The following is a 17,914-nucleotide window of genomic DNA, read 5'->3' on the forward strand; positions in this document are numbered from 1 at the left end:
ATGAAAACAACACAATATATAGTGAGATGAAAACAACACAATATATAGTGAGATTAAAACAACACAATATATAGTGAGATGAAAACAACACAATATATAGTGAGATGAAAACAACACAATATATAGTAAGATGAAAACCACACAGTATCTATGATTTAGTGTGCGCGATGCAGTCGTCTTACTGTCGGTCAGGTAGGGCCGCTGGTCCCTGCGTGCCCTCATGTTCAGGAGCAGCCAGTTTCCGTGCAGGCTGCGAGAGACAAAGATCGACCCCCAATACAGCAGCCTTACTCAGAGCGTTTGGGGGGGTGGGGCAAGACAATTGAGTGGACACATCTAAAATGACACAATTCATCTGCTGCTGCAGCTCCTTACTATTAAAATACCTTCCCTTTATTACTGCTAATCCTACTCCCTCCCTTCGATGCTGCTAATCCTACATAATGCACGGGCATAATATGACTTTGAGACCCCCCCCCCCCACCTCCTACGCATTCCACAAGTAGTGACTAATCACATATCAGCATTTTCCATAAATATGCTAAATTCCTCTTGATATGCAAATTCATTTGTCAAGGCGCCCTTCCCCCTCCAACCCAGCTTAAATATACGCTGCCAAGCGTGGTGGTGTTCATTCAGACGCTGTCTTTCCGACAGACCTGTTCTTCACATGAGGACGGCTGCTTGCGTTGTGGCCGAAACGTCGTGAGAATTGTATTTTATTATGTTTTATTATTTTATTTTTACCCTTCTACGTGACTTTACCGAAAGAACCAAGAAGATCATCTGCTGCTGTTCATCCAAAAGAAGGGGGCGAGGCAGCGGCTACGGAGGCCGGGACATCACGCGGGATGGACCAGCTCCCTCGCCCGACCGCCTTTGTCTCCCCAGTGGCGATGTTTATTGCACACCGCACCCGTTTTGAGGCCGAGTCGACCTAGGGGAGGCCCAGGACCGGTTCAGATAATCGTCACTGGTGTTGGCCGTGAGCGGGAATCGTAGCGCGCTGACCACTACACTGCCGCTCCCCACAAAGACAAAGATCCCCCGTGTAGCCTTAACAGACTGTCGGGGCAAGTGCTGTTAGCGAGCAGCACCTATGAAGGCCGGCACGTCACACGAGGGGGTTTGGTGGCCAACACCACGCCCGGCCGCCTTTGTCTCCCGAGTGACGATGTTTACACACCGCCCCAGGTACTCATTTGAGGATGAGTCGACCTAGGGGAGGCCCGGGACTGGTTCAGATCATCCCGGGACGCCAGGTTCATAGGGCAGCGCGCTAACCGCTAAACCACGTCTCCCCCCACACACGCACCCCACACACCCCTACACGCACCCCTACACACCCCTACACACATGCACCCACACCCACACACCCCTACACGCACACACACACGCACCCACCCACACACACGCACCCACACACACCCACACACACCCCTACACACCCGCACACACACGCACCTACACACACGCACGCAAACACACACACACACGCAAACACACACCCACACACACGCAAACACACACCCACACCCCCCTCGCCAATGCAGACAGCGCTGCCGCGCCACCAGGAGGCGCGTGGCTGCCACCACACGCCCGCCCCCCCCACCCGGGAGCTGATGGCGTGATGGCGGGGGGGCCCACCATTTACAGGTACCCCCCCCCCCTTTTTAAGGCCGAGTTCACCTAAGGGAGGTCCACGACCGATTCAGATCGTCGCCGGGACTGTCGTGGGACCACGAGCCCTGGGGCCCAGAAAAATACTTCCTGAGTCGGGGTGAGGGGGTGAGCGGGGTGAGTGGAGGTGAGTGGAGGTGAGGGGGTGAGTGGGGTGAGTGGAGGTGAGGGGGTGAGCGGGGTGAGCGGGGTGAGTGGAGGTGAGTGGAGGTGAGCGGGGTGAGCGCGGTGAGTGGAGGTGAGCTGGTGAGCGGAGGTGAGCTGGTGAGCGGAGGTGAGCGGGGTGAGCGGAGGTGAGGGGGTGAGCGGAGGTGAGCTGGTGAGCGGAGGTGAGCGGGGTGAGTGGAGGTGAGCTGGTGAGCGGAGGTGAGCTGGTGAGTGGAGGTGAGCGGGGTGAGTGGAGGTGAGGGGGTGAGCGGAGGTGAGCTGGTGAGTGGAGGTGAGCGGGGTGAGTGGAGGTGAGGGGGTGAGCGGAGGTGAGCTGGTGAGTGGAGGTGAGCGGGGTGAGTGGAGGTGAGCTGGTGAGCGGAGGTGAGCTGGTGAGTGGAGGTGAGCGGGGTGAGTGGAGGTGAGGGGGTGAGCGGAGGTGAGCTGGTGAGTGGAGGTGAGCGGGGTGAGTGGAGGTGAGGGGGAGAGCGGAGGTGAGCTGGTGAGCGGAGGTGAGCGGGGTGAGCGGAGGTGAGCGGGGTGAGCGGAGGTGAGCGGGGTGAGCGGAGGTGAGGGGATGAGCGGGGTGAGGGGGTGAGCGGGGTGAGTGGAGGTGAGTGGAGGTGAGGGGGTGAGTGGAGGTGAGTGGGGTGAGTGGAGGTGAGGGGGTGAGCGGGGTGAGGGGGTGAGCGGGGTGAGTGGAGGTGAGTGGAGGTTAGGGGGTGAGTGGAGGTGAGGGGGTGAGTGGAGGTGAGGGGGTGAGTGGAGGTGAGTGGGGTGAGTGGAGGTGAGGGGGTGAGCGGGGTGAGTGGAGGTGAGTGGAGGTGAGCGGGGTGAGCGAGGTGAGTGGAGGTGAGTGGAGGTGAGCGGGGTGAGCGGAGGTGAGCTGGTGAGTGGAGGTGAGTGAAGGTGAGTGGAGGTGAGTGGAGGTGAGTGAAGGTGAGCTGGTGAGTGAAGGTGAGCGGGGTGAGTGGGGGTGAGCGGGGTGAGTGGGGGTGAATGGAGGTGAGCTGGTGAGTGAAGGTGAGTGGAGGTGAGTGGAGGTGAGCTGGTGAGTGGAGGTGAGCTGGTGAGTTGAGGTGAGCTGGTGAGTGGAGGTGAGCTGGTGAGTGGGGTGAGTGGAGGTGAGCTGGTGAGTGGGGGTGAATAGAGGTGAGTGGAGGTGAGTGGAGGTGAGCTGGTGAGTGGAGGTGAGCTGCTGAGTGGAGGTGAGCGGGGTGAGTGGAGGTGAGTAGAGGTGAGTGGAGGTGAGTGGAGGTGAGCTGCCGAGTGGAGGTGAGTGGGGTGAGTGGAGGTGAGTAGAGGTGAGCTGGTGAGTGGAGGTGAGCTGGTGAGTGGAGGTGAGCTGGTGAGGGCACCTGGTATGGGCGCGTTCCGCCGCCGTCGCCGTGAAGAGCTCCATGATCAGCAGCAGCAGCAGGAGCCGTGAGGACTTCATGGCGCGCCCGAAGTGCCAACTGTAGACCACCAACTGTGCACGTCTCGCGAGACCCAGACACCTACACACCTACCCCACCCACCCAACAACAACAACCGCCATTCGCGGTGACGTCACCACGACGCTTGTGCCAGGCCATGTGCACCTTGAGGCCACGTGAAGTGTCGAACACCCGCTGGCAGGAGATCACGGGGCAGACCCAGGTGCCACGGGTCGACTAACTGAGATGACCTAGATGACTGGCTGATGCACCACCTGTGCCCCCTACTGTGCCAACTTGCTGTGCTTTAGCCATCCGGCGCTCCGCTCGTTGTTGTGAGCGTCGCTCCTCCGTTGTTGTTGGAGGGCGACTGCCTCCAACTGCCCAGTAGCGTCCTTCACGAGCCTCCTCCACAGAGGCCGATCTTGACACCGCAGGTACCAGTCATCGGCAAGTCAACTCAGCTCCACATCCTCCTGTACCACATCACTCCATCTCTTCTCTAGCCCGTGCCATGCCCGTTTAGCCCCCTCTATCTGGCCGAACAAAAGCTGTTTAGGCATGCGGTGGCTGGGCATGCGGGCTTCATGACTGACGGAGGAGCTCACCGATGGGACTTTGCCCAGATCTTTCAAGGATTTGTGAGCTCCTCACACAATCCAGCCTGCAGGTTAACCCCAGGATGGATCGTGGGCAGGCCAGCCTAAAAGTTTCTAACCGGCGAAGATGTTCCATTAGGGGGGTCCACGTTTCGCAAGAGTAGAGAAGGGAGGGAATGACTTTGGCCGAGAAGACCTGAAGCTTCGTGCGGAGCGACAGACCAGGTAGCTTCCACACAGCGTTACGCTCGACTGATACTGAGTGAGACCTCTGCTATTACACTGGAGCCGGTCATAAGCACACTGCCCAGGTATGGGAAACTCTCCACTCTCTCCAAAACTGCCCCATCACCGATTGGGAATTGTGTGGGTGGAGTGTCCGATGGTACAAAATACCCATGCAGGTGTTTAGTTTTGGTGGGGCTGATGGTAAGGCCCCACCTCTTAGTGGCACGCTCCAGTCTCAGCAGCAGCGTCTCCAACTCCTCCTCTGAATGAGCAGCTATTACCAAATCATCGGCATACATAACGTGATTGACCAATAGGGAGCCATCCCTTGATCGCATCGATTAGCCTCCCATTATATCAAATGGAAAATGGAAATTCCCCCGGTACAGCTATTGAAGGCTTCACGAACTACGTGGTCAAAATAGATGTTAAATAATGTGGGAGTCAGAGGACATCCCTGTCGCACCCCAAGGTGTACAGGGAATGGCTCTGACTCCCAGCCACGTAGTTTTGCCCGGGCCCGCTCACCATCATGAAGGTCTTTAATGATCACACTGAGATGCCCCTGTAGTTGTTACAGTCTGTGCGGTCCCTCTTCTTAAAGAGGGGGACCACCAGGGCATCCTTCCAATCCTGCAGAACCCGTCCAGTGGTCCAGGCTGTTGTTATGATGTCATATAGGGCAGTCTGTGCACAAACGCCACCCTCCCTCAGCATTTCGCTTGGGAGATCATCTCTGCCCGGTGCCTTTCCTGGTCTCAGATTACGGATCGACCTTCAGTACTTTTTCAACAGATGGCACCTCAGCCAGCCACTCACAGGGGGTGACTTCCAATATTTGAGGCACCGCAGCCTCAGCAGGGTTATCCCCACTTTGTGCCATGATGTTTTCCTGGCTGAGGGATTTCCCCAGGACCTCACAAAAATGCTCAGCAAATCTGCAAACCTGTTCCTGGGGGTCGGAGATTGGATCACCATTTTTTCCCATAATGATGCTAATAGGTGTGGCGCTGCAGGTTACTTTTTTGATGGAGTTAAATAGTGATTTGTGATCGCGGGCCACTGAGGCAGACTCCATCTCCTCCGCAACCCACGACCACCACCCATCCTTGCAGCGCCTTACGGCTCTCCGAACCTCCGAGCGAAGGCTGCGGTAAGCCTCCTCATTATCTGACGTGGGATGCTGTAGCCGATGAGAGTGTGCCTGTCGCTTTTTCTCAACTATCCTGAACACCTCCTCTGTCAGCCAGGATCTCTGGGGAGGTCTGGACCGCGTACCCAAAGCAGCCATTGCAGCTGCATGAGTCACAGTCCTAAACCTCGCCCATACACCCACACACACACCCATACACCTACACACTCACCCATACAGATGCTCACCCATACACCTACACACTCACCCATACACCAACACACTTACCCATACGCACACTCACCCATACACAGCGTGGGAGACGTGACACACCCGCTAATTCGTGACACGTTTATGACTCGCGTGTTCCCCCCCACAGTGCGACACACGCACGGGAGCGACGCGCTCGCCTCTCCCCACGGAGCTCCACACGTGGCGGGACGAGACAGGGACGAGACGGGGACAAGCGAACGATAGACACACAGCATAAATAACGACGCGCGGCATCCTAACGAACATTCTCTTTGTTATATAAACACAATAAGTTGCTGTACAGTGTCAGCTACGCCGAGTGCAAATTTGACACGCCGCACGGCACAGCGGAACGGCTTCTTCTCATGCAACCGCGATGATCGTCGTCGACCACGATCATCATCAACCACGATCATGGTCAACCATGGTTGTCAACCACGATCATGGTCAACCACGATCATGGTCAACCACGATCATCATGGTCAACCACGATCATCATGGTCAACCACGATCATGGTCAACCACGATCATGGTCAACCACGATCATCATGGTCAACCACGATCATCGTCGTCAACCACGATCATCGTCGTCAACCACGATCATGGTCAACCACGATCATCGTCGTGAACCACGATCATCGTCGTGAACCACGATCATGGTCAACCATGATCATGGTCAACCACGATCATCGTCAACCACGATCATCGTCGTCAACCACGATCATGGTCAACCACGATCATCGTCGTGAACCACGATCATCGTCGTGAACCACGATCATCGTCGTGAACCACGATCATGGTCAACCATGATCATCGTCTTCAAACGATCATGGTCAACCATGATCATCGTCAACCACGATCATCGTCGTCAACCACGATCATGGTCAACCACTATCATGGTCAACCACGATCATCGTCCTCAAACGATCATGGTCAACCACGATCATCATCAACCACGATCATCGTCGTGAACCACGATCACCATCGTCGCCAACCACGATCGTCGTCCACGATGGGAGCCGTCAATCACGACCGGCACCACGAGCCAGCAGCGGAGGCTGCTGGCTCCGCACATGGCCTGTAAAGCCAAGCACTGTGGAGGCAGCGAGGGTCGGCGGGTCGCACGAATGTTGTGAAACTCCCTTCCCGTGGGAGTCGAGGAGGAAGCCGTGTCCCTGGGTCACCGGAAATGCGGTACGACAAAACGTGAAATAATTTCCCTCTCAGCCGTATGCACGGAATCGAGTGTTGCCCCTTCGCACGCGTGGGTTTTTCTCTGGGGTGCTCCCAGTTTCCTCCCACATGTAAACAGTCATTAATTGGCCGATGACACCTCAATATACAGAGGGCAACATTAGCTTGGCTCATCGCCTGGCTGCTTGCCTTCTCGCAAGGCTGTGGTTCTCTCCGACAACAAATATTGTGCGTCGGGTGCGTGACAAGTTGACGCGACTATTATTACTACGAACCACAATCATCGGCCAGCACTCTGTCGACCTGAACTCCAATCCTCACGTATCCCGTGGGCTCAACTCTTGAGCCCACGAGCTGCTCCGAGCCACCGCTAGAGACAACTCTTCCACGTCGACCAGACTGTCGGAAGAGGTAGCCGTACCCACGCATTGCCCCTACACACGCCAGCTGCCAATCAACCATGTATACTGCTGGCTGGACAGGGTGGGTGGCGGTGAGGGGGGGGATTTCAGAAACTTGCTCCATTCGTTTTTTAACTGCCATGCCGGGCAACCTCTGGATTGCATGCAGGTCCAAGCGCGCCGCTCACCGTAGCGCCGCGCTAGCGGCACGCGCTGTACCGCGTCACCGGGGACACGCCTCTCGAGTCCTCGATTGCAACAAACAGCGACGGGGCAAACGCGTGGGACCATTGCACCTCCGAAGAGCACGGTTGGCTACGTACCGGTGCGAAAAACAGTTCAATATACGTAGCAGCATGTAGGGTCACCACCTCTATCCACTGCAGAACTAAACCCAGGCAGATTTATCCACGAGCATCTATTACCAAAACTGTGCAGCGGTCCTCTGTGATGAGGTTCGGCACAAGACCGGTAGCAGATCTCGATACCAATCAAATCCTGCCACCCCAACACAAATGCAAGTTCTCCGGACTGTACCGGGTCAAACGTGGACAGGCGGCAACCCTAAGCACGTGACAAGACACGGAAGCAAGCCGGACACGTGGCGAGATGAAGCACGGGACACAACGGGAGGCGAGGGAACACAGGACGGTGACACGGGCACTGCGCCCGCATGCCCGAGCGCTTGCATAGTCGTGTAAAGCGGCAGCAGCAGTACCTCTCCTCCTCCTCCTCGTATCCCCGCGATGTCGCGAGAATAATAAATTAAGAGTCCAGCGCAGCGCCGAGTGTGGTAGGGTGCATGAGTCCCCCTTGTGTTTGCCTTCGTGTGTGTGCATGTGTGCCTTGGTGCGTGTGTGTGCATGTGTGCCTTGGTGCGTGTGTGTGCATGTGTGCCTTGGTGCGTGTATGTGCATGTGTGCCTTGGTGCGTGTGCATGTGTGCCTTCGTGTGTGTGCATGTGTGCCTTCGTGCGTGTGTGACTTCACGTGTGTGAGCGTGTGTGCCTTCGTACGTGTGTGACTTCACGTGTGTGTGCATGTGTTTTCCTTCGTGCGTGTGTGCGTGTGTGCGTGTGTGCCTTCACGTGTGTGCCTTCACGTGTGTGCCTTCATGAGCGTGTGTGCCTTCGTGCGTGACTTCACGTTCGTGAACGCGCGTGCCTTCACCTGTGTGAGCGTGTGTGCCTTTGTGCGTGTGTGACTTCACGTGTGTGAGCGCGCGTGCCTTGGCGAGTGTGAGCGTACGCGTACGCGAGCGTGCGTCTCAGCGGGCGGGGCAGGGCTCCGTGTGCAGATGCAGCGTGCCGCGGGCATGCAGGTGCATGAGGTGCACGGTCTCGGCGGGCATGGCGTGGAAGCCGGGCCGCGGCTTGGCGTCGTCGTAGTAGTGGTGCGCCAGCGAGTCGCCGCGCGCGCCCACGCCGAAGGGCCAGAAGCCGTAGGCGTGCACCTCGCGGCACAGCTCCAGCGCCGCGCTCGCCACCATGAGGCCGCTGGAGAGGCGGCGCGCGCGGACCCCGCGGGCGCGCCAGAAGGCGCCCACGCTCGCCAGGTACGCCGGGTGGAAGAAGAGCACGGGCCGCGGCAGGCCCAGGTCCTCCATCTGGTGGGGGGGGAGCGGGGGCGGAGAGGACGCGACGTGTTACCCACCCCGCGGACGCACGCGACGGAGACGCCGAGTGGGGGTGGCGATGGGGTGAGGGGGTGGGAGGGGGTGGTGGTGCGTTGGCGGCGCACCGTGTAGCGCACGCGCAGCGCGAGCTCGGTGTTGCGCCCCACGTAGAACGCAGGCAGCACGAGCGACGCGTTCCCGTACACCTCCAGCGCCTCCGCGAACGGCCGCCGCCTCCTCTCCAGACGCTCAAACCTGCGCGCTCACCACCCACACCGTTCGCTCACCACCCGCCCCGCTCGCTCACCACTCGTACCGTTCGCTAACCACCCGCTCCACTCGCTCACCACCCGCTCCACTCGCTCACCACCCGCACCGCTCGCTCACCACCCGCACCGCACGCTCACCACCCGCCCCGCTCGCTCACCACCCGCCCCGCTCGCTCACCACTCGTACCGTTCGCTCACCACCCGCTCCACTCGCTCACCACCCACCCCGCTCGCTCACCACCCGCCCCGCTCGCTCACCACCCGCACCGTTCGCTCACCACCCGCACCGTTCGCTCACCACCCGCCCCGCTCGCTCACCACTCATACCGTTCGCTCACCACCCGCTCCACTCGCTCACCACCCGCCCCGCTCGCTCACCACCCGCCCCGCTCGCTCACCACCCGCACCGTTCGCTCACCACCCGCACCGTTCGCTCACCACCCGCCCCGCTCGCTCACCACCCATACCGGTGGCTCACCACCCACACCGCTTGCTCACCATCTGCACCGCTCGCTCACCACCCGCTCACCTGTCGCTGATGATGCTGGGGTTGATCGTGACCAGGTCGGTTCTGGAGCCCACGTCTTGAGTGAACTCCTCCTGCAGGGGCGGCAGGTTGCACCTGCGGGCACAAGCAGAGATCATACAGGGACCCCCCCCTCCTCTCCTCACTCCTCCTCACCCCACTCTCTCACCAGAATCCCCTTCTACTCCTCACCCCCCTCCTCACCTCACTCCTCATCACCCCACTCTCAGATTCGGGGGGGGAGGCGGGGGGGTTGATTTTCTAATTAGATAATTGTTCATGTGCCTGTTTAGAAACTGGTGTCATCAGGAAACATAAAAAAAAGTGCGGTCTCCAACTCTCATCATCCACGTGCAAGGCCCATTGCCCGAAACGTTGTCTGTTGTGTGTTTTCCCGCTGATGGCTGCACACGATATGAGGAAGCCACTAGGAGCTGTGCGCTTTTAAATCATCGAGATTGACAAACGCATTTCTCTAGAACTGCTTTTTGTCTTTCATTTGTTGTCCTTCCCCTGCACCTCCGATAAGCACAGTTGACTACGTACGGTGCGAAAGGGGGGTTCAACGTGCGTACGTTGTTAATGACGAGCGGGGCAGTGTTTTGGTTGAACCTCTAAACCGTCTCTCTCTTCACTGACCATGCGAGGCCATCGTCACCCTCGCATGGTCGTGCCGGCCGACGCGCGAGGCGTGTGCTCGTGACTGGACCGTGAGCGGCGAGGGGACACCGCACTAAACTATTAAAAAATATTTTTATTTCACCAGGTAAGGCCCAACGAGCTATGTAGCTCTTTTTCAGAAGCGATCCAGCCACAAATGATAGCTCAACGAAGTGGCTTATCATCACGTGGACATTTATAGCAGCCAAATATTGATTCTAAATGTGGGGGGGAAAACCGGACGACCCGGAGAAAAATCCACGTGTCCATGGGGAGAAACACACGCAAACTCCAAATATACAGCAGCAGGCGTCAGGGTAGGGATCGAACCCATGAGCTCCTGTATACCAGGCGAGGTAGTTAACATCTCCTAGCCACCATGATGATGAGAGAAAGAGACACGCAAACTCCAAATATACAGCAGCAGGTGTCAGGATCGAACTCACGACCTTCTGCATACCAGGCATGGGAGTTAACATCTCCCAGCCACCGTGATGATGATGAGAGAGAGACACGCAAACTCCAAATATACAGCAGCAACAGGCATCAGGGTCAGGATCGAACTCACGACCTCCTGTATACCAGGCGAGATAGTTAACATCTCCTAGCCACCATGATAATGAGAGAGAGACGCAAACTCCAAATATACAGCAGGCGTCAGGGTCAGGATCGAACTCATGACCTTCTGTATACCAGGCGAGGTAGTTAACATCTCCTAGCCACCATGATAATGAGAGAGAGACGCAAACTCCAAATATACAGCAGGCGTCAGGGTCAGGATCGAACTCATGACCTCCTGTATACCAAGAGAGGTAGTTAACATCTCCTAGTCACCGTGATGATGATGAAAGAGAGACACGCAAACTCCAAATATACAGCAGGCGTAAGGGTCAGGATCGAACTCACGACCTCCTGCATACCAGGCGAGGGAGTTAACATCTCCTAGTCACCGTGATGATGATGAAAGAGAGACACGCAAACTCCAAATATACAGCAGGCGTAAGGGTCAGGATCGAACTCACGACCTTCTGCATACCAGGCGAGGGAGTTAACATCTCCTAGTCACCGTGATGATGATGAAAGAGAGACACGCAAACTCCAAATATACAGCAGGCGTAAGGGTCAGGATCGAACTCACGACCTTCTGCATACCAGGCGAGGGAGTTAACATCTCCTAGTCACCGTGATGATGATGAAAGAGAGACACGCAAACTCCAAATATACAGCAGGCGTAAGGGTCAGGATCGAACTCACGACCTTCTGCATACCAGGCGAGGGAGTTAACATCTCCTAGTCACCGTGATGATGATGAAAGAGAGACACGCAAACTCCAAATATACAGCAGGCGTAAGGGTCAGGATCGAACTCACGACCTTCTGCATACCAGGCGAGGGAGTTAACATCTCCCAGCCACCGTGATGATGATGAGAGAGAGACACGCAAACTCCAAATATACAGCAGCAACAGGCATCAGGGTCAGGATCGAACTCACGACCTCCTGTATACCAGGCGAGATAGTTAACATCTCCTAGCCACCATGATAATGAGAGAGAGACGCAAACTCCAAATATACAGCAGGCGTCAGGGTCAGGATCGAACTCATGACCTTCTGTATACCAGGCGAGGTAGTTAACATCTCCTAGCCACCATGATAATGAGAGAGAGACGCAAACTCCAAATATACAGCAGGCGTCAGGGTCAGGATCGAACTCATGACCTCCTGTATACCAAGAGAGGTAGTTAACATCTCCTAGTCACCGTGATGATGATGAAAGAGAGACACGCAAACTCCAAATATACAGCAGGCGTAAGGGTCAGGATCGAACTCACGACCTTCTGCATACCAGGCGAGGGAGTTAACATCTCCTAGTCACCGTGATGATGATGAAAGAGAGACACGCAAACTCCAAATATACAGCAGGCGTAAGGGTCAGGATCGAACTCACGACCTTCTGCATACCAGGCGAGGGAGTTAACATCTCCTAGTCACCGTGATGATGATGAAAGAGAGACACGCAAACTCCAAATATACAGCAGGCGTAAGGGTCAGGATCGAACTCACGACCTTCTGCATACCAGGCGAGGGAGTTAACATCTCCTAGTCACCGTGATGATGATGAAAGAGAGACACGCAAACTCCAAATATACAGCAGGCGTAAGGGTCAGGATCGAACTCACGACCTTCTGCATACCAGGCGAGGGAGTTAACATCTCCTAGTCACCGTGATGATGATGAAAGAGAGACACGCAAACTCCAAATATACAGCAGGCGTCAGGGTCAGGATCGAACTCACGACCTTCTGCATACCAGGCGAGGGAGTTAACATCTCCTAGTCACCGTGATGATGATGAAAGAGAGACACGCAAACTCCAAATATACAGCAGGCGTAAGGGTCAGGATCGAACTCACGACCTTCTGCATACCAGGCGAGGGAGTTAACATCTCCTAGTCACCGTGATGATGATGAAAGAGAGACACGCAAACTCCAAATATACAGCAGGCGTCAGGGTCAGGATCGAACTCACGACCTTCTGCATACCAGGCGAGGGAGTTAACATCTCCTAGTCACCGTGATGATGATGAAAGAGAGACACGCAAACTCCAAATATACAGCAGGCGTAAGGGTCAGGATCGAACTCACGACCTTCTGCATACCAGGCGAGGGAGTTAACATCTCCTAGTCACCGTGATGATGATGAAAGAGAGACACGCAAACTCCAAATATACAGCAGGCGTAAGGGTCAGGATCGAACTCACGACCTTCTGCATACCAGGCGAGGGAGTTAACATCTCCTAGTCACCGTGATGATGATGAAAGAGAGACACGCAAACTCCAAATATACAGCAGGCGTAAGGGTCAGGATCGAACTCACGACCTTCTGCATACCAGGCGAGGGAGTTAACATCTCCTAGTCACCGTGATGATGATGAAAGAGAGACACGCAAACTCCAAATATACAGCAGGCGTCAGGGTCAGGATCGAACTCACGACCTCCTGCATACCAGGCGAGGGAGTTAACATCTCCTAGTCACCGTGATGATGATGAAAGAGAGACACGCAAACTCCAAATATACAGCAGGCGTAAGGGTCAGGATCGAACTCACGACCTTCTGCATACCAGGCGAGGGAGTTAACATCTCCTAGTCACCGTGATGATGATGAAAGAGAGACACGCAAACTCCAAATATACAGCAGGCGTAAGGGTCAGGATCGAACTCACGACCTCCTGCATACCAGGCGAGGGAGTTAACATCTCCCAGCCACCACGGAGCCCCACACTCGTGGCACATCGCTGTACCACGAGTGGCGTGGGCAAATTACCGGAACACGAAGTCAGCGCTGTCGATGTGGTGCCCGCAGCCGCTGCCCGTGAGGATCCCGCCGTTCCCCACCACAGAGCACGTGCGGAACTGCTGCTTGCCGTACGGCATCTCCTGCACAGCGCCAGCGTCATGGCAAGGTCATTGCTACACGCACAGCCGTGCGTGCGTACGCACGTTCGCGTGATGTTAGTTAACCAAATTGAATTTCCATCTGGTCCTGATACAGTGTGAGGCTGATCGATGCCCAGGTGGAGTCAAGGGTTAGCTTCCCATTGGTTAAGCAAGTTATGTATGCTGATGATCTGGTCATTTCTGCGACTGGGCAGTTGGAGGCATTCGCCCTCCAACAACAGTGGAGGTTAAGAGGAGCGACGCTCACAACAACGAGCGGAGCGCCGGGCGGCTAAATACAGCAAGTTGGCACAGTCGGGGGGCGCAGCTGGTGGTGCGTCTGCCAGTTGGCGCGCAGCCTGGCGCTCACCGGAGGCAGCATGTTGAACAGCTCCTGGCCGACCTGCAGCGTCCGCTTCTCCTCGCCCTCATAGCGCAGGCGGCTCCCCAGCGCCACATTCCGCTGAGACGCCACCAGCAGCCCCGGCGCATTGCAGCACCGCGACAGCTGCAGCCTGCGGTGGTGCCGCGGCGCGGGGGACATCGCGGGGGAGAGACGGGGGCAGGCACGGGGAGTTGCACTGGAGCCGCACGGGGCAGAAGCAGAGGTCGCAACCGGGTACCCGATACCCGTACCCTACCCGATACCCGGCTACCAGTACCCGGCCGGGTACGGGTACGGGTAGCCGTTTGCGACCCTGGTGCGGCTGGGTACGAGTAGGCCGTGAGTCACTGGTGAGTAACCGTTTGTCACTCATTTCCCAACGTCTTGTCTCTTCTCACAATTCAAGATCCCAGAATCAACCCACCCGCGCCTGCAACATGACTTCATCCCAGAGGTCGCAATCGGGTACTCGTACCCGTACCCTACCTGATACCCGGCCGGGTACGGGTAGCTGGGTATCGGGTAGGTTACGGGTACGAGTACCCGTTTGCGACCCTGGTGCGGCCGGGTACGGGTACGGGTAAGGAATCAAAACCCGTTTGCGACCTCTGGGCAGAAGACACGCGAAGACACGGGGAGGGGGCGTGGGGAGACAGGGGGATGCGAACGGGAGGGGCACAGGGCTACAACACGAGACGGTTTTTCACCCTCGCGGCCCTGCACGGTGGATGCCGCAAGCGAACACCGCCTGTTATACGAGCAGCAGGCTTTATGTGTGCCAGTGCCACTTCCTGGGCTCACGTTACACGGCATGTCTGAGAACTTATTTCAGGTCGAGTCGACCTAGGGAAGGCACAGGCTCAATTCAGATATCCGTGAATGGTTTCGGCTGTCATCGAAAGTTTAACTTGGGTCGTCAGGTTCGCAGCGCAGGGCGCGCGCACACACACACACACGTGGACACACCCACAGGCAAGTGTACACAGACGCGTGCACGCACCTGAGCAGGTCGGACTCGGAGCGGTTGTGTTCCCAGTCGCACACCTGGAGGCGCCGCCAGCGATCAAAGACATCGGACTCACGAAACCTGGACACAACACACCAACCCCGTGAACAACACCACCACCAACACCACTACCATTATCACCACCAACAACAAAACTATCACCACCATCACCCCAACACCACCATCACCAAATCACCATCACTACCATCACTCCCACACCACCATCACTATCACCACCATCAATCACCAGCATCACTATCATTACTCCCACACCACCATCAACCACCACTATCTACACCATCACCACTATCACCACTATCACCACCTTCTCTAGCACCATCAACACTATCACCACCACCATCTCTAGCACCATCAACACTATCACCACCATCACTACCATCAACAACATTTCACCATCATCCCCACCACAACACAATAACCATACCACCATCATCACCATGACCACCAAACCATGACCACCACCAAACCATCACCACCAACAGATCACCGCCACCACTACTGCATCACCATCATGACCACCACATCGCCACATCACCATCACAACCAGTACTCAACACAGTCACGGCCATGATCACTTTCCTCTCTCTGGTGCCTACGGTCTCACTGCCTCCACAGCAATCACACCCGTTCCATCACGTTGGCGAGTTGCGCTATTGAGTGGCGCTGATGTGTAGCGCTGGTGACTGGTGCTTGTATGTTGATGTATGTATATATGTACGTTGAACTGTGCTAATCGGAGGTGCGAGGGAAGGACAACAAGGTGATGGTATGAGTGGCGCTGACGAGTTGCTCTGGTTGGATGACACTAGTAAGTGGCGCTGGTGAATGGCACTGGTGATACTGGTGAGTAGCGCTGGTATGAGTGGCACTGGTGAATGGCACTGGTGATACTGGTGAGTAGCGCTGGTATGAGTGGCACTGGTGAATGGCACTGGTGATACTGGTGAGTAGCGCTGGTATGAGTGGCACTGGTGAATGGCGCTGGTGATACTGGTGAGTAGCGCTGGTATGAGTGGCACTGGTGAATGGCGCTGGTGATACTGGTGAGTAGCGCTGGTATGAGTGGCACTGGTGAATGGCGCTGGTGATACTGGTGAGTAGCGCTGGTATGAGTGGCACTGGTGAATGGCGCTGGTGATACTGGTGAGTAGCGCTGGTATGAGTGGCACTGGTGAATGGCGCTGGTGATACTGGTGAGTAGCGCTGGTGTGGCATTGGTCAGTGTCGCTGGTGATATTGCATTGGTGAAACTGGTAAGTGGTGCTGGTGAGTGACGCTGGTTGAATGTCACTGGTAAGTTGCGCTGGTGATATTGCACTGGTGATACTGGTAAGTGGTGCTGTTGAGAGAGTGAGGGATAGGGGAAGACTCACATTCCCAGGCGGACATCGGTCATGTCGGTGCGGAGCTCCCGACACTCGGTGGAGTTGAAGAGCAGAGGGCCGTGGTAAGACACAAAATACCTGCACCACACACACACACCACGGGATCACCACTACTCAGTGGTTTTGAAGAGCAGAGGCTCGTGGTACAACACAAAATACCTGCCCCATACACACACACATCAATAACAACCCCCCTTCACCACTAAGTGGCGGTGACGTCACCATGGCGCTTTGTACCAAGCTATGATGCACTTTTGAGGCCACATGAAGTGTCGAAGACTCGCTGCTGGCAAAAGGTCACGTGACAGACTCAGGTGTCAGGGCTGACTGAGATGAATGATAGATGCACCACCTGCGCATGTGGATCAGGTTGATTCCACATGGCGTTAGGCAGCTGATGAAAAGACAATGGTGGCTGTTCGACTCATTCGGAGATCTCCGCTGCCAAACCGGGGGTCGGTCATAAGCACACTGTTCAGGTATGGAAACTTGTCCACCACTGCGCCATCACTCATGGGGGAGTGGGAAGGAGGGCAGTATTTGATGACGTAAAACACCAAGGCAGGTCCTTTGATTTTGTGGGGCTGACGGTAAGGCCCCGTCTCTTAGTAGCACGGTCACGGTTCGGCAATAGCTGCTCCAACTCCTTCTTAAGAGTGAGCAGTTATTACCAGTTCATCAAAATACGGGTTGACCAACAGGGAGCCATCCCTTGACCACACGCAGGCATCGATCAGCCTCCCATTGTATCTGTTACAGTTGGTTATTCCACAGGTACAGGCATGCAAAGCTTCTCGGACTATGTGGTCAAAAAATCTGTTAAATAGTGTAGGGGTCAGAGGACATCCCTATCACGTCCCAAGGTGAACACAAAATGGCTTCGTCTCCCGGCCACGCAGCTTTACCTGGGCCTGCCCACCATCATGAACGTCCTAAAGGATTGTGAGCAGAGGGTCAGGGACTCCGAAGGTAATGAAGAATAACCCAGAACCCTGGCACATTCATGGCATCATAGGCCTTGACCAGGTCAATAAAGCAAAGATGTAGGTGCTGCTGAAATTCCCTCCACCTCTGCTGAAGTAGACGGACAGAGAATATGGCGTTCGTGTATAGGACCGCCCCGGCCTGAAACCACAATGGGACTCGGGTCACCACCACCGACACCACCGCTACAGGGTCTTGCTCATCCTGCATACATGCCGTCACCCCACGACCCATGTACCGGCTGCTTACCCAGCGTGGCCCCGTAGGACCCACGTACCTGCGGAGGGCACGGGGCCCGAAGCTGATCTCCTGCCAGAGCGTGACGAAGGCGAAAGCGCACAGGAACATGAAGAGCAGCGTGCGGTTGCCCAGCACCACGGTGGCCGTGCCGTCCGTGTAGCCCATTGCTGCTTCTGCTGCTGATGCTGCTGTGCAGCTGCACCAGGGGAGCAAAGACGGGGGGAGAGCAGGTGAGGGTGAACACACAGGGGAGAGGAGATGGGGAGAGCAGGTGAGGGTACACACACAGGTGAGAGTACACACACACTGGTGAGGGTACACACACTGGTGAGGGTAC

At 56.1% G+C, this 17,914-nt stretch overlaps 1 protein-coding gene across 1 annotated transcript in view; it reads right to left on the reverse strand.

Annotated features, from left to right (window-relative positions):
- Window positions 1–5,540: 5,540 nt before the first annotated feature.
- ST8SIA5 (ST8 alpha-N-acetyl-neuraminide alpha-2,8-sialyltransferase 5) overlaps window positions 5,541–17,914 on the reverse strand; it is a 33,323-nt gene continuing 20,949 nt past the window's right edge. The window contains exons 2-9 of the mRNA XM_061567910.1: window positions 17,615–17,773; window positions 16,342–16,431; window positions 14,942–15,028; window positions 13,927–14,071; window positions 13,444–13,556; window positions 9,464–9,556; window positions 8,791–8,920; window positions 5,541–8,656 (exon numbers count right to left, since the gene is read on the reverse strand). Coding sequence (XP_061423894.1) covers window positions 8,318–8,656; window positions 8,791–8,920; window positions 9,464–9,556; window positions 13,444–13,556; window positions 13,927–14,071; window positions 14,942–15,028; window positions 16,342–16,431; window positions 17,615–17,742 — 1,125 coding nt within the window. The 5' untranslated portion in view covers window positions 17,743–17,773 and the 3' untranslated portion in view covers window positions 5,541–8,317. The remainder of the gene's footprint in view (window positions 8,657–8,790; window positions 8,921–9,463; window positions 9,557–13,443; window positions 13,557–13,926; window positions 14,072–14,941; window positions 15,029–16,341; window positions 16,432–17,614; window positions 17,774–17,914) is intronic.

Source organism: Lethenteron reissneri, chromosome 1 (genome assembly GCF_015708825.2).
Source record: "Lethenteron reissneri isolate LAM-NWPU_2019-01 chromosome 1, ASM1570882v1, whole genome shotgun sequence".
Lineage (NCBI taxonomy): Eukaryota > Metazoa > Chordata > Hyperoartia > Petromyzontiformes > Petromyzontidae > Lethenteron > Lethenteron reissneri.